The 22,327-nt window shown below is 45.1% G+C and overlaps 1 protein-coding gene across 1 annotated transcript in view; it reads left to right on the top strand.

The window, feature by feature from the left end:
• The first annotated feature begins 368 nt into the window (after nt 1–368).
• LOC148148105 (uncharacterized) overlaps nt 369–22,327 on the top strand; it is a 66,601-nt gene continuing 44,642 nt past the window's right edge. Inside the window, exon 1 of the mRNA XM_087994011.1 lies at nt 369–716. Within this exon, the coding sequence (XP_087850137.1) occupies nt 369–716 (348 nt within the window). The remainder of the gene's footprint in view (nt 717–22,327) is intronic.

Below are 22,327 nucleotides of genomic sequence, written 5' to 3'. Positions count from 1 at the left end.
CTTATATCAACTTGATGGGATACACAGGCAAAAACAATTCTGCGAATGGTAGCAGCTGGACATGATAGGCCGGGTCATAGAGTCTGATGATGTTTGAAGAATTGCGGAGGTTTGAAATCACTGCAGGGAGTCAGAAAAAGTGAGAGAGTTGTACGGTCTAGTAGAGGTTGCACAGATCGGCACAGTAGTAGGAATCTGATAACATGGGACATGAAATTAGTGTTGGTGGGACTGAAGCTGGGAAAAGAGACAGACAGAACTGTCGGGGAATCTAGAGATACGGAGGGTTGTGGTGTCTGGTGGAGGTTCCAAGGAGAGGGATGGTTGTAGGAGCTTAAAGATCGACCAGATATAAGGAGGTTCTGACAATGACAGGGAGTGTTGAGAGGCTGGATGCGGTCACGGTCACAGAAAATGTTTTAAGGCTCGATGTGATGACAGTGAGACGTCGGATTGTGAGACTGGATGACAAGGCAGTGACAGAGAGGGTTGAGAGGCTGGATGAGAAGAAAGTGATAGGGAGCTTTTTGAGTCTTGATGACCTGACAGCGAAAGAGTGTGTTGTGACGCTGGATGAGATGACAGTGACTGCGTGTATTGACAGGCTGAATGAGATGACAGTGACAAGGACGGTTGTGAGGCTGAATGAGATGTCAGTGACAGGGATGGTTGTGAGGATAGATGAGATGGCAGTGATAGAGAGGTTTGTGAGGCTGGTGAGATGACAGTGATAGAGAGGGTTGTGAGGCTGGTTAAGGTGACAGTGACAGGGAAGGTTGTGTGGATGACTCGAAAGTGACAAAGAACGTTGTGAGTCTGAATGAGATGGCAATGAGAGGAGGCTGTGTGAGGTTGAATTTGACGATTTTCACAGGAAGGTAGTGTGGATAAGATGAAAGTGACAGATGTGGTTGTGAGTCTGGATGAGCTGACAGTGAAAGGGAAGATTATGTTTTGAGATGATAGCGCTAATAAGGGCTTTGAGGCAGGATAAGTTGACAATGATAGACTGGGTTTTTAGACTGCATGAGGTGAGTGTCAGGGAGAGTAGTGGGGCTGGATGTGATTACATTGATGGGAATTTGTAAGGCTGGATATGGTGACAGTGACAGGGAGAGGCGTGATGCTGGATGTGGTGTCAGTGACAGAGAACGTTATCAGGCTGGTTGAGATAACTGTGACAGGGAGGTTTGTGAGACTATATGAGCTGACATCGATAGAAAGGGTTGGAACTGTGATCGTTAGTTTTGTGAGGCTGGATGAGGTAACAGTGAGAAGGTGGGATGTGAGTCTGGATGACGTGACAACGACAGGAAAGTTTGAAAGGCTGGATGAGCTGACAGTGACAAGGAGGACTATGAGGTTGGATGACGTTATAGTATTGGGCAGAATTGTGAGGCAGAATGAGGTGACTGTGCTATGAAGAGATGTGAGGCTGAATGAGATGTCAGTGACTGGGAAGGTTGTGAGATTGAATGAAGTTACAGTAATACGGTGGGTTGTGTGGCTGGCTGAGATGATAGTGATAGGGAGGGATAAGAGTCTGGCTGAGATGAAAATGACAGGCAGGTTGTGTGGATGAGGTGACAGTTACAGATACGGAAGTGTTGCTGGATCACATAACAGTGATAAGGAGGTTTGTGAGGATGGATGAGATGACAGTACATAGAGGGTTGTGCAGGTGAGATGACAGTGACTGGGAGTGTTGTTAGGTTGGATGAGATGACAGTGAGAGGGAGTTCATGTGGATGAGATGACAATGACAGATACAGTTGTGGGGCTGGATGGGATAACAGTGACAACGAGCGTGATGAGGCTGAATCAGGTGACAGTGATAGGGAATGTCATGAGTCTGGATCGTTTGACAGTCATTGGGAGGGTTGGGTGGTTGGTGTGACATTGAGAGCCGGTTTATGAGGTTGGCTGCGATAATAGTAACAGGATGGTTTGTGAGGCTCGATAAGATGATAGTGATAGTGAGGGGCATGAGGCAGGACGGGATGAGAGTGACAGGGAGGGGAGTCAGCCTGGATGACATGAAAGTGGCAGGGTGGACTGTGAGGCTGGATGAGATGACAGTGACAGGGCCTTAGTGTGGATGAGGTGACAGAGACAGATGCGTTTGTGAGGCTGGAAGAGATGAGAATGACAGGGAGGGTGTGTGGATGACCTGACAGTAACATATGCATTTGTGAGGTTGGATGACAGGAGAGTGATGGGGAGGGTCCTGAGTCTGGGTGAATTTACAGTGAGATGGAGGTTTGTGTTGATGAGGTTACATGGTCGGAAGGATTTTGAGGTTGCATAAGTTTACATTGTTAGGGATAGATGTGAGGCTGAAAGAGGTTTCTGGGAGAGTTGTGAGGCTAGATGTGGTGACAGTGACAGGGAGGCTTGTGAAGCTGGGTGAGATGACAGTCACAGGGAGGTTGTGAGGCTGCTTGTGGTATAGCGATAGCGAGTCTCGTGAGGCTCGATGAGGTCACAGTGACAGGGAGAGTTGTGAAGCTGAATGAGGTGGCAGTGACAGGGAGAGTCGTGCGGCTGGATGTGGTGAAAGTGACAGGGAGAGTTGCGAGGCTGGTTGAGATAACTGTGACAGGAGGTTTGTGAGGCTAGAAGTGCTGACATCGATAGAAATGTTTCTGACTGTGATTGGGAAATGTGTGAGACCTGATGGTCTAACCACTCCATAATGCCCATAAATTCAACTAATCCCGCCCGAATCGCCTGTGTTTGGTCAAAGTCCCTCAATCGTTTCTGATTCATGCACCTGTCCAAATATATTTAAACATTGTAACTCCCACATCTACCACTTCCACTGGAGATTCAGTCCATACACGATCCACCATCTGTGTAAAAGTAAAACAATGGTCCCAATATATTTTTCGAAACTTTCTCGTCTTACCTTATAATAAGTCTTCAGTTTCTACACACTCGCGAAATGAATCTACAGCCAACAACTTTGCCTTATGACAGGAGCACACTGTCTCTAGACTCTCCTGATCTCAATTTTGCAGACTTATGGAGACAATGGCAGATGATTGCACAGAAACAATCATTATCTGTAAAGAAGGAGTGTTGGGAAAGCTAACAGCCTAAAGGTAGACAGGTCTCCTGGCCCGGATGGAATGCATCCAAGGGTTGTAAAAGATGTAGCGAGGTAAATAGCAAATGCTTTTGTGATAATTCATTAAATTTTGCTGGACTGTGGGACAGTTCTAACAGATTCTCTCTCTGCAAATGTGATACCACTATTTTAGTCTCAGGATATCAGGAAGGCAATGTAAAGATTTCAGGTAGCTTTGGCAAATTGGGTCAAGGATAATCCAAATATAGTCTGAGAAAACACAAAAGTAGATAAATTCCAGAACATGCTATAATGTATCTGAATGCATTGTGGGATATCAGGGTAGAAATCGCAGGGCTCCTTGCAAAGATATTTGTGTAATTTATAACTATGGGTGAAGTGCCTGATGAGTGCGAAGTGGCATGTGTTTTATTTTTGTTTAAGAAGCGATCTAAATTAGAAGCTTGGGAATTATAGATCTGTGATTCGATGTTGAGCAAGTCTTTTGAGGTGATTCTGAAGGATAGGATTTGCATGCATTTGGAAAGGCATGGAATGATTGTGGATAGTCAGCATGGTTTTGTAAGAGGGTGTCTCACAGATTTGTTTGAGTTTTGTTTGATGGGGTAACCAAGAAGCTTGAGGAGGGCACAGTGGACTACATTGTTTATTTGCAACTTAGTAAAGCGTTTGACCAAATTCCGCATCGTAGACAAATGAGTAATCTTTAGGCACATGGGACTCAGGGTGAGCTTGTCAATTTGCATACAGCCAGCAATGGATGAGGGTTGTTTTTCAGACTGAAGGTCTATAAACAGAAGCTCAGGTAATTGTCCTTGGAGCTGAGAAGGTTGAGCAGTGTTATCGATTCTGTGTAAATTTGAATCCAATATATTTAATTTTCAGAGAGAGATAAATTATTCACATGTATAAATTTTGTATTAACCCCTCTCAGTTAATTAGCAAATAATGCAGTTGTGAAAATGTGAAGATTATGTTACTCTGTAAGTTGTGAGCATTTTGCCCAGTCTGAACAGCAGCTGGGTGCAGATTCAGCAGTTATTCTCAAAAAAGATTTGAATGTTAAATTTTTAAGGAAACATTTTAGGGGTTTGGAAAATGCAGGGGAGTTGGGACAGATTTGCAGCATCTCCAGAGGGAACGAGTAGAGCCCCAATGTACAGAATAGCCCCATCATCTTTGATCTGTGATACTGCCCCATTCACTGTGAACGATGAAGACCAGCCCAGGGCAGAGAGAGGGAGGGTCTGGACACTCAACTCACAATAGCACCCGACTGATTGACGGCTGCGGTCAAGATTAGAGTGGTGCTGGAAAAGCACAGCTAGTCGGGCAGCATGCGAGGAGTAGGAAAATTCAGGCAGGGGCCCTTTATCAGGAATGAGGCTAGGAGCCCCCGGGGTGGAGAGTTAAATGGGAGTGGAGTGGGGCTGGGGACAAGGTAGCTGAGAGTGGAAAAGATGGATGGAGGTGTGGATGAAGATGATAGTTCGGAAAGGAGAGTCGAGCAGATAGGTGGGATGGAAGATTGACATGTCGGGCAGGTCATGGAGATGGTGCTGAGCTGGCAGTTTGGAACACGTTGAAGGTGGGGGTTGTGGGGTAATGAGAAAATGGGGAAGTCTACATTGATGCCCTGGGGTTGAAGTGTTCCAAGATCATAAATGAGGCGTTCTTCCTCCAGGCGTCGGGAAGAAAGTGAGTGTCGGTGGAGGAGGCACAGGACCTGCATGTCCTTGGCAGAATTGGAGAGGGAGTTCAAATGTTCGGCATCTCGACGGTGGGTTGATCAGTGCGTGTGTCCCAGAGATGTTCTCTAAAGCGTTCTGCGGGCACATGGACCGTCTCCCCAGTGTGAAGGAGACCGCATTGGAAGCAATGGATACAATAAATGACATTTGTGGACGTGCAGGTGAAACTTTGATAGGTGAGGAAGAATCCTTTGGGGCTTTGGATGTTGGTGAGGAGGGAGATGTGGGCGCAGGTATTTCAATGACTGTGATAGCAGGAGAAGATGCCAGGAGGATAAGGTGCATTGTTGGGGGGCGTGGACCTGACCACGTAGTCATGGACAGAATAGTCTTTGCAGAAAACGGATAGGATTGGGGAGGGAAATGTAACTCCGGTGTTGTGGTCCATGTCTATGTGGCGGAAATGTCAACGGATGATATGGTTTATGCGGAATTTGGTAGGGGTGTGGATGTTGACGACCTGCAGATTCTATCCTTGTTGCAGTTGGAGGGCTTGGGTTTGAGGGCAGAGGTGCGTGACGTGGACGAGATGCGTTGGAGGGCATATTCAAACGTGGGAGTGAAAAGTAGTCAAACTATGCCTCAACTGAGAGCTACCCTCTGTCAGAACTGCAAAGGCCCCGTTCTGTACTGTACCCTAAGATGAATTCATAGTCTCATCAAACAGTATTTCTCAACCAACTCAAACATCAAACACTGTAAGTACAACAAACCTTTATATACCCAGCTCCAATACCAACGCTCCTTAAACAATTCCAGAGTGTTTCCTCATGCTGGGGAACTGCTCGGAAACCATTAACCACGAGGCTGATACAGCCACTATGCTCAGAGCGATCAGTAACGTCCCTTCCATCCCCAATTCGGTCGCGTACTCAGCCACTAATAATTTCACATGCACCACGCATGACATCAATTCCGCCCCTCACGGCATTGCTGATGTCATGCGTGCTGTGACTTGCCCCCTCCCATCGTCGCCAGTAACTCAGCTCCCACGAACGCCACTCACCTCTATACTGCTGACACACTCCCCGACAGATCCCACTGTCACCATCTCCGCCTCTCAAGAACGTTGAGGGGAACATCACCTCTTCTAATGACTCGACCCTTATTCCCCCAACCGCCACTCCAACCCCAGATACAGGCTCTTCGTACGCTAAGAATCCTAAACCAGGTCCTAGCTCCCACCCCTGCTCAGTTTTCACTATCTCTCAGACCTCCTCCTCACTGAAGACAAATGGACAGTCCCCAGAAAAGGTCTTATCTTCATCCCCTTCCATCCACATATCAACGAATTCAATACGTTCGTGTCATCGAACACTTCTCCCAGCTCTGCCTCCGAGCTTACTTTTTCAATTAAGACTCCCGCCCACCTTCCGAGGACCCCTTCACCCGCCTCCAACAGACTCCATCCACGTGGACACCATGCGCTGTATTATTACCCCCCTCGATCTCTACATTTCCAACTGTCTAACCTGTCTACTCCTTCCCCCACTCCAACCTCTCACCCTTACAACACACAGCCCTCCACTCCCTCGGCTCCAATTCCAACCTCGCTGGAAAAAGGGGATGAAGTGGTAGTATGGCGCACTGACCTCTACACCGCGGATGCAAGGCGCCAACTCGAAGACACATCGTCATATTGCTTCCTCGACCATGATCTCATCCCCATTACCTAACCATTAATTCCAAGACCATACATAACCTCGTATTTTGGAAAATCTCCACCGCCCCATTCTACCTCCGTTCCAAGATTCACAAGCCCATCTAATCCGACGGACTCATTGTCTCATCCTGCTCCTGCCCCACTGAAATCATCCCCACCTACCTCGATACTGTCGAATCTCCTTCGTCGCCGAACTCCCCACATATGCTCGAGACACAACCCATGCCCTTTACCTCGTTCTAGACTTCCGTTTCCCCAGGATCCAATGCCTCATCTTCACCATGGATACCCAATACCTCTACACCTCCATCCACCATGACTAGGTCCTCCAAGTCCACCGTTTCATCCTCTCCTGACGTCCCCACCAGTACCCTTCCACTGATAGTCTTATTCGTTTGGCAGCACTCGTCCTCACCCTTAACAAATCCTCTTCGAAAACTCCTCCTTCCTCCATATGAAAGGGGCAGCCATGGGCACCTGTATGGGCCCCATGTATGCCTGCCTTTTTGTTGGCTATGTAGAACGTTCCATTTTCCGTAGTTACACCGGCACCTCTTCCCACCTCTTCTTCCGCTATATTGATGAATGCAGTGGCGAGACCCCATGATCCCCCGAGGAGGTTGAGCAGTTGATCAACTTCACCAACAGATTTCAGCCAGATCTTATATTCAGCTGAATCATATCTGACACTGCCCTCCCCTTCCTGGGCCATTCCACCTCCATCAACGATGATCTACTCAACATCGACAATTTTTCAAACACATCAACTCCCACAGATACCTGGATTGCACCTACTCCCACCCGAGCTCCTGCAGAAATGCTATCTCGTATTCCAATTCCTCCAGCTCTGCCGTATCTGTTCCGAGGCGAACTAGTTCCAGCACAGAACACACCAAATATACTCTTTCTTTAAAGATTGTAGTTACCCCTCTCACGTCGTTGAAGATGCACTCCAATGCATCTAATCGATTTCACGCACCTCCGCCCTAAAAGCCCACCCCTCCAACAGCAACAAGGAAGAATCCGATGGTCCTCACCTTCCACCACACCAAAATCCGCGTAGAGGATCCCAGGTTATAGGAGAGATCTGGAACTCAAAGTATTGAATTCGGCATTGAGCCCAAAGAGCTGCATTATCCCAAAGTGGAAAATGAGGTGGTGAAAAATGAGGTACAACTTGTGTCAAAGTTTTGCGCTGGAAAAGCAGATCAGGTCAGGCAGCATCCGAGGTGCAGGAGAATTGCTATTTTGTGTATAGGCTCTTCTTCAGGAATATCGGATATGAGGAAGAGGGCTGAGAGTTAAATAGGAGGGGTGCGTGTATCTGTGGGGAAGGTAGCTAGGGAGGTGATTCGTAGATGCTGGTGTAGGGACAATGGTGATAGGTCGGACAGGTTGGTGGACCGAATACGTGGGAAGGAAATTGGACTGGGACGGCAGTTCAAGAGGGCGGTGCCGAGTATCAGATTTGGATCTGGGATAAGACTGGGGGTAGGGGTGGTGATAAGGAAAGTTGAGAAATTGACGTTGACGTCGTGTGGTCAGAATGTCCCAAGGCGGAAAATATGGTGATCTTCCTCCTGGCTCCGGGGGGCTTAGACGTGGCGGTGGAGGAGGCCCAGGACTAGCACGTCTTTGGCGAAGTGAGAGGGTGAGTTTAACTGATCAGCCACAGGGAGTGGAGTTTGTTTGGTTCATGTGCCCTCGAGATGATATCTGAAATATTCCAGGAGTTGGTGTCCCATCTCCCCAATGTAGAGAAGAACACATTCAGAGCAAATGACATAATATTTTTTGGTTTAGCAGATGTGATATGACCCTTTGGGACCTTGGATGGATATGTGGGTGGAAGTGTGGGCACATGTTTCACATCTCTTGCGGCAGAAAGAGAATGTGCTGTGAATGGAGTTTGGATTGGTGGAGGTTGTGGGCCGAACGATGGAGTCATGGAGGGAATGTTCTCTGCGGAATGCTCAAAGGGGTGGGCAGGAAAATATATTTTTGGTGATGGGGTCTGATTTTAGGTGGTTGAAATGGCGCTGGTCGATACATTACATCGAGAGGTTGACGTGGTGGAAGATGAGGAAGAGGGGGCTTAATTTGATTACTTACGGTATGAAACAGATCCTTCAGTCCAACAAGTCCGCACGGACACTCTGCAGAGTAACCCGCCCAGACGCATTCTTCTACATTTACCCCTGACTAACGCACCTACCACGATGGGCAATTTATCATGGCCAATTCATCTTACCTGCACATAATGAGACTGTGGGAGGAAACCGGAGCACCCGGAGGAAACCTAAACAGACACTGGGAGATTATGCAAACTGCACCCAGTCACCCCAGGTGGGAATTGAAGCCAGGTCCCGGGCGCTGTGAGGCAGCAGTGGTAACCATTGAGCGACTATGCCGCCCCTTGCATTAAAACTGTTGTGGTTGGACGGGTGGGTTTCAAGGGTGAAGTGCGGAAAATGGAGGAGATGCACTCGAGGGCATTGTTGACCACATGGGAGGGGAAATTGCGGTTCTTGAAACAGGAGACTCTTTGGTATGTTCAGGAGTGTTCTGTAAGCTTGCCTCGAGCTTCAATGTAACACTGCAGTAATCATGAGACAGAGATGCTGTCCAGTAAACAGACTCGTGGCAGGCAACGTGAAGCTCAGTCTGTTTTGCAGGCCTAACGTAGATCATCAGTTGCCATTTCCGCCACCTTCACTGAGATATTGGCAGATGTCGGTTCCTGTCGCCTCCATTAACAGTTATTCACCCTCCCAGCCAGATCGTTATGCACTCCCTTGTCCGTCTAAATATCCCGGTCTTTCTGTGCGTTCTGTCCCAATCTATTGTTTGCTCTTTATCTCCTGTCTCCTGCAGTTTAAAGATCTGCAGGTCAAGTGAATTGGCAATGGTAATTTGTGCATAGTGTTCAGGGATATGAAGGTGAGGTGAATTCGTCAGGGGAAATGCAGAGTAACGGGGAAGTGGGATATTAGTCGGAGAGTCAGTGTGGAGTTACTGAGCCAAAAGGCGTTTTTCCACGTTGTAGGGATACTATAGCGATTCTATTTTTCCCAGCTGCCATCATTTCTAAGGGAGGGTCACTGGATCTGAAATATCAACTCTGATTTCTTCCCAGATGTTCAGACCTGCTCAGCTTTCCCAGAAACTTCAGCTTGTTGTTCCTGATTGTCACCATCTGCACACCTTCCGGATTTACGTCAGACAGAGGGAGAATCCCGCCACTGACTTCACAATTAGACCCAGGTAATTGATGGCAGCTTTGGGTCATGAGGAGGAGGAGGTGTGGCTGCCAACCAAGCTGAAGCGGCGAGTCCTACAACCAATGGGAGTGCAAGGCGGGCGTGGATAGCGACACAACACCTGCGCAGTGTCTTGTGACTGGAGACCACAGTGAGTGCGGTGGCAGGAGACGGGTAAGGGGGTCTGACAGTGGAAAGCAGAGAAAATGGAGTCAATTTGGACTGGTAGATTTTAAATGCAACTGGAATAGTTCACTAGTCCGGTATTAGAAACTCTCAGTCCCATGGTTTCAGGAAATGGGAAAAGGCCGTAGGCCTCCTGTAGTGCGAGGCCCGGGTAATGTCTGCAATCTTTGTGGGGAGAAGTTACCACGAGGCACATGCGCATGTGCACTTCCAGGCTGGTGGCGGGCATTTTGAGGAGGAACATTTACGCAGCAAACTGAGATCAAGAGAAATATTTGTCTTTAGTAATCATCGTGCAGTGACTGCATCTTTTTTTGTGAACTCATTCTACATGATATTAATTGTGAACAGTTGAGGCCGGGATCTCAAGAATGTGTTTTTACAATCAGCAGAATCATCAAGATCCGAATATCATTGGCGTTTAACTGTGGAAGAGAAAGTTTGGTATGGTCGGTGTGTGGAAAATATCTCCAATACTTTTGAAAAGTGAAAAGAAGAAAGATGTTCAAATTATATTTTAGATCACCCTTTTAGTATGTCCTCAGTTGTGGGTCCTGCAGCTGAGGAAGGAGACACTGGTCTGAGAGGGAACACAGATTCGTACAAATTCCACCTCGTCTATTTGTCCGAACTGTCATATTTACTCGCAATCATCCTGTTCATCTTTTATGCAATGAACTCGTCATTCTAAATTACTTGCAAACTTCCTTTTAAACTTCCTTATTGCCTCGATTACAGCACATGTTCAGGAATTATGAAGTCCATATTGACTCTCGGGTTATAAACGGCTGAATTGAAAGACGAGATGCTGTTCCCTGAGCTCCCATTGAGATGCATTGGAAGAGTACAGGAGGCTGAGGTCAGTATCGGAGTTGGAATCCAAAGGGGATAAGCAGGAGGCTGGAAGAACACAACAAGCCAGGCAGCATCTGGAAGTTGGAGAAAGCAGTCCTGAATAAGGTTTCCAATGGAAATGTCGACTTCTCCACCTCCTGGTGCTGCCAGGCTTTCTGTGTTCTTCCAACATCCTGCCTGTCTACATCAGTGTAGGTGTGAGCAGAGAATTAAGTGATACTGTGTGTTGCTTGGGTCAATGAGAGTGCTGTGGATATTGGCTGAAAACACAAATTGAGTAGAGACAGGAGAAGGTGAAATTGAAACTCAATTTTATTTCGGGATTTTCAAAAAGTCAGACTGTCCCAATGGAAACCGCCAATTTATGACTGATACTTGTACATTATTTTTAACAGTTTTTGCAGAATAATATATCAGCTGAAGTAAAGATCGGGGCTTTTGATGAACATAGAAATTTTTCAAGTGAAGGAAGATAGCGGGCACATTTAAATTCTATTAATGCAATTAACTAGGTCGATTTAGAGAGAAGACATGACAGGAGACCTCTGATTTGTGGTGTGCTCCTTTTCCACAATGTGTCCCTGACAGCTATGTGTGCAGGAAGTGTGTCCATCTGAAGCTATTGGGGCACTGTTTTTTGCATCCGTAGGTGTGGATTCATAGTGAAGCATACGCAATACCGAGAATGTTATGGGCTGTATTTTTACGAGTTGGTCACAGTAGAGGTGAGGGTTACACAGGCAGAAAGTTCATGGCTGACCATCAGACCAAGTAAATAGCTCAGGAAGGATCATCCCCTTCTCAAACAGATATCTCACTTTGGATTCTGGTTGGAAGGGAAATGGGTGGGGTGGCCTCTCAGGCAAAATCAATAACAGCCAGATTCATGACATTACTGGTAGCTCTGCTGCCCAGAACGGGAGGACTTGGTGTGGCAAGTTAATAGTGACAGAGGATTCAGTAGTCAGGAGGACAGACAGGCCCTTCTGTGGCCTCGATGCTATGTTAACTCCTTGGTACCAGGGTCCGGGATATCATGGAGCAGCTTCAGGACATTCTGGAGCTGGTGAGTAAACAGCCAGTGGTTGTGGAACACGTCGGTATCAACGACATCGCTAAATAAAGGGACGGGGGGCCTGAAAGTTGAATATATGGAGATCAGAGATACATTATAACTTAGCTCTAAAATGTAATAATGTCAGGATAGATCAGTTGGATGTGTGGCTGGAAAAATTGTATACCACAGATGGGTTTAGATACAACAAACATTGGAACCGTTTGTGGGTTGGACGGGACCTGTGCAATACTGACTCGTTGCCCCTGGGCAGAGCTGGGGCAGTTAATCTTTTATCGGCTTTTGCCAGTTCCATTTGTGATGTGTTAAACTAGTCTGGTGGGGGGTGGGGACCAAAGAATAGGCTTAAACGAGTCAGATTCAGGTAAGGAAATGGGATATAGTCAGCGGTTGAGAAAGCCAAAAAAAAAAGATGGTTTAAACAAGGATTAAGTCTTTTTTGCATGCATCAGACCTGACATCCCAGGAATCAGAGTCAAGGAATATGGAGTTGGAAAACAACAGCAGGTCAGACAGCATCGGAAGAGTAGGGAAGGTGACGTTTCAGGTCTGGACACAATGTCAGTCCTGATGAACAGTCCTGACCTGAAATGCCTGACATGCTGCACCTTTCCAACTCCACATTTTGTCAATTCTGAATTTCAGCATCTGTCGCCCTGAACTATCTTCAGATCTCAGGACTCAGTGACCCTCTTTTACACACTCTCAATAACTAGGGTAACCTTACTTCGGAAAGGAAAACAAAAGTCCACAAAGTACACCCATTGTCTTCTCGCCAACACCCTTCGAGAAAGATATCCATGCTCCTGCATTTGAATCTTCTCGCTAGGGAGGCTACATATCATTTGCATTCTCCAATGCTTGCTGCTCCTGCCTGCTTCCTAAAAGAGGTAATCACAGACTAACACAGAATAATTAGGGGTTAGAGTGTTGGATATAAAATTGGTGCACAATATATCCCCATTTTATCCATGCTGGATATCAAACACCTGTAGTCCCATTTTCCGACACTTAGTGTGCAAGCTATATTATAGTGTGAACCTGGTAAAACACAGCTGATCAGGCATCACCGAGAAGGGGGATATTGAATGTTTAGGGCATAAGGTAGGGAGCTAGAAGCAAAATGGCAGCGAGGCAGGGATGGGGAAAGGTTGCCGAGAGTGTGAGATATCGATTCAGGTGGGGATGATCGAGATAGGACAGAGCAGAGGGTGGTGCCAATCTATGGGAAGGAAGATGGAGAGGTGTGACAGTTCAAGAGGGCAGTGCCAAGTTGGATGCTTGGATCTGCATCAGGAGGGGTGTGGATTTCATCAATTTCATCATCTTTCTTCTCCCGACGTCCCTCTTGAACTGTCTCACCTGACAATCGTCCTTCCCACCTTATAGCTTCCACCCAAAACGTCGATTCTCCTGCTCCTCGGATGCTACCTGACTTGCTGTGATTTTTGAGCGCCACACTTTTCGAATCTGATCTCCAGCTCGTGGAGGCCTCAGTGTCTCGTATATGATAGTGCCTTGTGTGATCATCTAAACGCTTGTTCAAATCTACAATGTTTCCTGCGTCTGTCACCATTTCAGAAGCTGCCATGACCAGCTGATTTCCACCATTTTGCTGAAGCAATCCGAGTGATCGAGTTGTACAACAAAGAAACAGACCCTTCAGTCCAACTCAGCCATGTCGACGAGATATCCTAAGCTGATCCAGTCCTATCTCTGAGCAGTTAGCTTTTATCACTCTGAACACTTTCTACTGATGTACTCAGTCAGACGCCTTTTAAATGCTGCAATTTTACCTGCATTCATCACTCCTCTGGAAGCTCATTCCAGACAGACATCAACCTCTGATTGAAAAAAAATGTCCCTCAGGTTACGTTTAAATCTATTCGCTCTCACCTTTAAACTAATGCCTTCTAGTTTTGAACTCGGCACACGGTGGGTGTGTGGGGAATAAAAGGCCCTAACCATTCACTCTATCTGAGCTCATCTGTAAGGTAATCCCTCAGACGCTGACACTCCAGGGAAAAATGCTCAGCATATTCAGCCTATCCCATTAACAAAAACTCTGCAAACTTAGCATTAACTTTGGAGATATTTTCTAAAGCCTTTCAAGTATGGCTACACATTCACAGAGATGTGCTGAATGGAAACAGACTCTTCGGTCCGATTTGGTCGTGCTGACCAGCTTATTCTGTACACACATCAACATCTGCATACGGAATGTTGTCCCTTTGGTCCTCTTTCAGTCTTTCCCCTCTCATGTTAAAATTGTGCCCTCTAGTTTCGAACTCCCCAACCCCGGGAAAAAGAAAACATTATCTTTACCCTCTCCATTGCTCCTCATGATTTTACAAACTACTACAAGTTCACCCCACAGGGAAAATTGCTCCAGGGAAAATTGCTCGGCCAATTCAGACTCAACCTGTGATTCAAATGCTCTAACACTGGTAACACTCTTATAAATCTTTTCTGATCACTTTCAAGTTTTCCAATATCTTTCATATCGCAGGGAGACTAGAACTGATGGCAGTGTGGGCGTGTCAAAACTGGTCGAACTAATATTCTGTACAACTGAAATATGATCTCCCACTTCCTACACTCAATGCACGGCCCAGTAACAGTTCTGTGCCAAACGCCACTTTCACTGAATTTCCCATCTGCAAACCCACTTTCAAGGGACGATGAAACGACATTTTATTGTCTATTTGCTCAGCAACACTTCCCAGGAGCTTAACATTATGAGGATGTGTCCTACCCTGGTAACGTCTTCCCTAAATCAGTGAGACTAGAATTGACCTCACCAATATCCTGTACAGCCACAACGTGACCACCCAACTCCGATATAGAACACAGCATACTAAAGGCCATTCGTCCCACGACGTTGTGCCGAGCATTTATCTTTATCTAAGATCAACCTAACCTCCACACACCTCAACTTACTGCCGTCCACGTGCTTGTCCAGCAGTCGCTTAAATTTCCCAAATGTCTCTGACTCTGCGACCACCGTGGTACACGCACCCACCGCACTTTGCATATACTCAGGGATAGAATCCCTACAGTGTCCAATCTGGCCGTTCGTCTCACGAGACCACACCAATAATCTGTACAGAATCCCACCCAATCTCTGTAACCCGACATTTCCCATAGCTAATCCAACTAAACTGCGAGTCTTTGGAATATGGGAGGAATTCAGAGCAACCAGAGGAAACCTGAGCAGACACGGGGGAAAGCGCAAACTCTACACAAACTGAGAACTAACCCACATTCCTTTCTTGTTTCCTGCACTGACCAAAAAAGGCAAACATGCCAAATGCCTCCTTCCGCACCTGATCTCTCTGAAACTCTACTTTTCAGGAACTATGCAGTTGTTTACTGAGCTCTTCGGAGGAATTGAAAGAGATAGGGATAAAACAGGAACAGGATTGAGTTGTAAATCGATAAAATGCCTCTGCTCATATCTGTCTCTCCTACATCTATCCCTTTCTGTCGTTTTTTGCAATCTGTGACTGATTCACTTCCCTGAAAGATATTTAAGTACCAGTTCAATTTTAAGTTGATAATCCAGTTTTTTTTTTTAAATCGCACCTCGCCAAGTGATCAGATGAATTTACCGATTCATCAGTTCCGGATGTGGGAAGGGATTTACCCACGCATCCATTGTGCAGATACACCAGCGAGGTCACACTGAGAAGAAGCCTTTACTCAGTCAACTCACCCGCTGATACAACAGCATGTTGGAAGTGATTCATTCTGTCATCGAAACAGTTCACACAGCAAGGAAATGACACATGGTGGATCCTGTTCACCTCCTCTCTTCTTGAAAAAAGATTGGCAGTTTGCAAACACACCAGCAAATTCATGATGTATCAAAGGTGAAGGATTTTACTTTTATTTGCACCAGGGAATGAACTTTGGGCATTGGGCTATTTGTATTGATGTTATGAAATGCTGCTTTATTAAAGATGCCGATATTGTAGAGTAAATGTTGCTACAGTTAGGTAGCTGTATGCTGTGAGTTGGAAATGATCATAATGTCGCTACATGTCAACACATTCACACTGTCTAAAGACTGAGAGTGAAGTCTGAGGATGCTGGGGAGTCAGAGTCGAAAACTGTTGCACTCGAAAAGCATAGGAGGTCAGGCAGTATCTGAAGAGGAGGAGAGTCGCATTGTTAGATATTTCTGGCATCAGTCCTTCTTCAGGAAAAAAAACTGTCCACCTGCATATTGTTAAAAATCACACACCACCAGATTATAATCCAACTGTTTATTTGGAAGTACAAGCTTTGACTGAAAACCTATGATTTGTGTGCTTTTTGAACACAATGGAATATACCTGCAAATGCAAATCTGCAAATGCGAATTGACCCCATAGACTTATATGTATGTGTTCCTGTGAGAGTGCATCTGTGTGTGCTTGAAGCATTGTGCGCGCGAGTGAGAAAGAGTATTTGCCCGCAAGAGGGTGTGAAAGTGGGTCTGTCTGTGTCTGAGAGAGAGCATGTGCATGAGAGAGAGACTGTGTGAGTATCATCATACGTCAGATTATACATGTGTATATTATTTGCAAATTGATTTTGCGGTTCTTCAGGTCTTCTTAAACAGTAATGAGTCCCTTAGTAACTATCAGAGTTAGATTTTGATGTTGTTGTTGTCTATATCCAAAACATATTTTCTGAACCTGTTTCTGATGTTTGTAAACACCACAGGTTCGGTGACTTATTTGGAAGAAAAATAATGCAAATGAGCTTTTCACTAAAACTGCATGCCATCAAGTTTGTCTCATTCTGAGTGCCTGAGAGATAAGGTAATCGTGTGTTCCCCTCATATGGCATCTGCGAGAAGCCATATCCAGTGTAAGGTATAGCCTTTATTGCTGGAAGTTGACTTACAAATGCTGTTGGGCCGTGTGTAAAGTAATTTGGCAAAGGAATGTGATTCTTGGCCAGTTAGGTTACAAGAAGAAAGTGAGGACTGCAGATGCTGGAGATCAGAGCTGAAAATGTGTTGCTGGAAAAGCGCATCAGGTCAGGCAGCATCCAAGGAGCAGGAGAATTGAAATGTCGGTTAGAGCCCTTCTTCAGGACTTGTTTTTTCTGTTGTAGGGTATTGAAGGCGTGGGTTTGCGGTTGAGCAATTCAAAGCGAACTTCATGTTCAGACCTGATAGTGACTTCATCTGTGATTATGTGAATAACATTGACCGTTTCATGTGGAAGGAAAGATGTGCATTTCGTCTGTGGATAAATATTTGGAATATCAGTGTGACTGGAAAAAGTACTGAGACACAAGTACTGAGTATGTGTTAGCGCGATGACTGTGGAAATACATTTCATTGCTTTTAAAAGTCTGAAACATATAACACATTTCCCAAGAGCAATTGAAACATAGATTTGTTTTGTTTGAGGACAAGTTTTCAATTGACCATTCAACCAGAAAGACACAAGGATAACCTCACCATGAAAACCTCACCATATCCTCCTTTGTTGTAAAGGAGTTACTTATCGATTATGGTTTGGAATTCATTGCTGTTGTCAAACTGGTTCCAGCGCTGTTGTGAAATGCTAGATTTGTGATGACTGCAATGTTCATTTCAATTGTCCATCATAACTGGAAATCCATTTTTCCGATCCTGTTTGCAATATCACAGTAGAGGAGATGTAGGACGAATTAGAATGAATGACGATTGATATATCTCCTGGTCCTCACCAAACGGATCCAAGAAAACTGGAAAAGGCTGGATAAAAATTTGCGGGGACTCTGATCTTAGCCACAGATGATGTCCACGAAGACTGGGGGGTAATTAATGCTGTGACACTATTTAAGAAGAACTGCAAAGAAAAAACTGGGAACTATAAACCAGTAAGCCGAACATCTGTATTGGTAAGTTGCATGATAAGATTCTGCGAGTTAATATGTACATGCATTTGGAAAGGCAAGGTTTGAACAGGAGTAGTCAGCATGGTTTTGTGCGTGGGAGATCATGGCTGGCAAATTTGTTGGAAATCGTTGATGAAATGACCAGGAAGGTTGACGAAAGCAGGGCAGTAGACGTGGTCTATATGGAGTTCAGTAACGCCTTTGATAAGATTTTACATTATAGGCTACTCTAGTAGGTTAAATTCCATGGAATCCCGGGGAAACAGGCAAATTGGATGCATAATTGGCTTGATTGTAAAAGCAGAGTGTATTGGGAAGGATGCTTGTCAGTTTGGAGGCCTGTGACTAGTGGAATGCAGCAGAGGTCGGTACTGGGCCGATCGCTATCGACCTCAATAATTTGGATGCAAATGTACAAGGCATGATAAGAAATTTTGTGATTACACTAAAATAGGAGGTTGCATGGCTAGTCAGGAATGTTGTCAGAGACGCTAGCAGGATCTTGATCAACCGGAGAAGTTGGCCAAAAAAATGGGAAAACAAGTCTAGTATAGATAATTGAAACTTTATTGCTGGAACAGCACAGCAGGTCAGGCAGCATCCAGGGAACAGGAGATTCAACGTTTCTGGCACAGGCCCTTCTTCAGGAATGTCATTCCTGAAGAAGGGCCTGTGCCCGAAACGTTGAATCTCCTGTTCCCTGGATGCTGCCTGACCTGCTGTGCTGTTCCAGCAATAAAGTTTCAACTTTGATCTCCAGCATCTGCAGACCTCACTTTCTCCTAGTATAGATAATTGTAAGTTCTTGCATTTTGGAAAGTCAAATCAAGGTATGAGTTTCATCGGGAAAGGTACATCCTTAAGGAGTGTAGTGGAACCTTGCAGGTCAGACGCACACATGTTGAAAAGTGGAGTCACAAATAGACATGGCAGTGAACAAAGGTTTAGGCACACTGGCATTCATCATCAATTATGACTTTGGGAAAATAGAAATTGGGATGTGATGTTGCAGATATACATGACGTGGGTGAGGCCGCACACAAAGTATTAGATATAAGTTTTGGTTGCCTTGCTATTGAATAACGTTATTAAACTTGAAAGATTGCAGAAGACATTTGCAAGGATGTTGTCATGACTTACGATCTGAGTATAGAGAGAGGTTGAACAAGTGAGAACGACTTTTCTTTAGAGCAGAGGAGGGTGAGGGGGTATCTTTTGATGAAGTGTCGTAGATCACGGGAGGCATGGATAATGAGAATGCACTATGTATTTTTTTCCCACTGGATCAAGGGACTAGAGGGTATCAGTTTAAGGTTAGATGAGAAAGAAGGAAAGCCAACCTGACGGACAAATGATTTACACACAGGGTGGCAGGCACATGGAATGAGCTGCCAGTGAATGAATTTGAGGCGGGAATATTAGCAAAATTTAAAGGGCATTTGGAAAAAACATGCATAGGAATGTTTCAGAAACATATGGGCTTTGTGCAGATTGGATGGACATGTTGGTCATTATGCACCAGTTCGCGCCTTTGGGGCTATCTCTGCTTTGGACTTTGACTCATAATGCATTTGCTTTTTCTCCTAATACATCTTTCTTACCCTGGGATATATTACATCATGGCCAGAAGACTTGTCTGCCTTTAGCTCCATTAGCTTAGCCAGCATTACCTCTTTCGTGATAATGGCTGTTTCCTGGTCCTCACCTCCCTTCGTCTCCTTCTCAGTTACTAGCATGTTATTCATATCTTTCACTGTGAAGACCGACTGCTGTAAATTCTTTTTCCTGAACACTGCTGGATAGGAAAAACGAGGCACAGAACTCTGTTTGGTCTTCTTTGAGTCTTTATTGATGAGACATGGCAGTTACCGGCATAGTGCACAACAAAAACCTCTAACGCGATATCAGGTAACTGCCCGCCTGAACTCCCACTCGGAAACATTGTGGTTTGTGGCTTTGAACGGAGGCTGTCCATCAGTATTACCTTCATGATAATTGTACTTAAGAAGTCGACTCCCGTTCAGCACTTTGCGGTAAACTCTCTTCCCATGGTTCACTACTCCTGATGCACGGCTCTTGCATAAAACGTCGACTTTCCTGCACTTCGGATGATGCCTGACTGCAGAGATTTTCCTTCAATGTATTGTTGACTCACTCAACGACCTGACAAGTGCTTCAATTTCAGTGGGGCTGTCAGTCAGGATTATCTCTATGGTGATGGTACCAGAACGACTTGTACAGTTAAGTGCTTCAAACATTAAAGATGTCATGTGCCCTTTCATGCAATCGGTTCCCCTCTCGTAATGGAAACTGCTCGTCTGGCCCTCTGATTATCTATAAATCGCTTCCACCCCCACCCCCCCGATCCCACCAGACTCCATTGTTATTCCTTTGATTAATTCAATCAAACTTGTTCTTTTATTGCCGTTTTCTTTACATTCACTGACATCTTCTCCAACACAAAATACCTGTTAAATACCTCGGCCATTTCCTCATATCGCGTGACTAAATTCCACTTCTCAAACTCTAAAGGACTAACATTTAGACACTTTCGCCACTCCTTTTCATTTTATATGTTAAAACAAACTTTTGCTGTCTTAAATTCCGAGCTTGTTTACTCCCGCAATCTGTCTTTCTTTCTGCCTTTCATTGTTGCTTTCTGTTCATCTTGAAAGATTTTCCCATTCTCTAAGTTTATCTCTGGTCTTTGCCATTTTGTTCGCATTCTATTTCAAGTTGATAGCCTCCTTTACTTTCTCAGACACCCATGGCAGATTAACCCTTTTCCTATAGTCCTGCCTTTTCAGTGATTAATAATTTTGCTGAGCACTTTGAAAAATTGCTTTGACATGCTGCCACTGTTCGTCATCTGTCGCACCGTGGGTATTTGCTTACAGTCTATATTAGTCAACTTCTCATCCTAATGTAGTTTCCTTTGTTTAAGCACAGGATCTGGAGACTGGATTTAATGTTCTCGCTTTCCATCTATGTTGTAAACTCAACCTTACTTGTACCAGCTCTTTTATCAAATTATGAGGTGAGACGATGTTTCTTAAGTGTTTTGGTTTCAATATCAGGGACGAGGGTTTTGTAATAAACTGTAGGCTCAATATTCCGAACACATAATTCTCGATGTTGTGAATGTACTCCACATTCTAAACGTACAAATCGTTGTCGCCCCTCAGTCTACGATGCAAAATCATTATTTCCTATACAGTTCCTCAATATCTAAGTTTCGAATGATAATCTAGCTGACTACAATGCGTTTTCCGAAAATCTCCGTCTTTGAACGTGGTGATTCTCAGATTCAGCTTTACATTTATTTAACGTAAGAAGATAAGCACTGAGAACAGGAGAGGCAATTCAGATCCTTCAGGCTGTTCCACCATTTAATATGATGAAGATTGCCACCTCTACTTCAACTGGTTTTTACCGCCTGCTCTCTCACCCTTCAACTCATTGCAAATTAATCATCTGTATCTGTTCATCAACTTTGCTCATAGAACATCGGACATAGAACTTTACAGCGTAGTACAGGCACTTCGGCCGTCGACGTTGCGACGAACTGTGAAAATAATCTGATGCCCATCTAACCTACACCATTCCATTATTATCTGCAGGCCAATTTAAATGCCCTTAAGGTCAGCGAGGCTACTACTCTTGTAGGCCGGCCGTTCCACGTCCCTACCACTCTCTGATTGATGAAATTACCTCTAACATCTGTACTAAATCTATTACCCGCTTGTCCCCTCATGTTAGCATTTACCATTTGAGGAAAATGTCTCTCCCTGTCCACCATATCTAACCCTCTGATTATCTTATACGTCTCAATTACAGCCTCAGTTCCCTCAACCTTTCCTCGTAAGACCTTCCTTCCATACCGGGCACCATCCCAGTAAATCTCCTTCGAACCCTTTTCAAAGCTTCCACATATTTCCTAAAATGCAGCGACCACAATACTCCAGGTGCGGCCTTACCAATGTCTTGTACAGATGAAGCTTGACGTCGTGGCTCGTAAACTCAATCCCCCTTCCAATCAAGGCCAACACACCACATGGCTTTTTAGAAACCCTGTTAACATGGGAGTCAACGTTCAGAGATTTATGCACCAGGACACCGAGATCTATATGTTCGTCTGTACTGTCAAGAAGTTGACCATTCACAAAGTACTTTGCATCCCTATTCCATCAGAAGTGATCCACATGTGGCGTGGATCACTTCTGAAGTGATCCACGTCACACGTTTCCAAATTAAACGCTATTTTCCATCTCTCAGCCAAGCTCTGCATCTTTTCTATGACTGAAAAATGTGTTGCTGGAAAAGCGCAGCAGGTCAGGCAGCATCGAAGGAGCAGGAGAATCGACGTTTCGGGCATAAGCCCTTCTTCAGGAAACGTCTGCTCGAAACGTCGATTCTCCTGCTCCTTGGATGCTGCCTGACCTTCTGCACTTTTCCAGCAACACATTTTTCAGCTCTGATCTCCAGCATCTGCAGCCCTCACTTTCTCCTAGCTGATCTTATCTATGACCTTCTATAACCCACAACATCCTTTGGCACTATCCGTAA

The sequence above is a fragment of the Chiloscyllium plagiosum genome, unplaced genomic scaffold (genome assembly GCF_037043375.1).
Source record: "Chiloscyllium plagiosum isolate Xiang-an unplaced genomic scaffold, Cpla_swu_hap1 HiC_scaffold_14, whole genome shotgun sequence".
Taxonomy (NCBI): domain Eukaryota; kingdom Metazoa; phylum Chordata; class Chondrichthyes; order Orectolobiformes; family Hemiscylliidae; genus Chiloscyllium; species Chiloscyllium plagiosum.
Note: the sequence above shows the minus strand (reverse complement) of the source record. Positions and strands in the feature narration are given on the sequence as shown.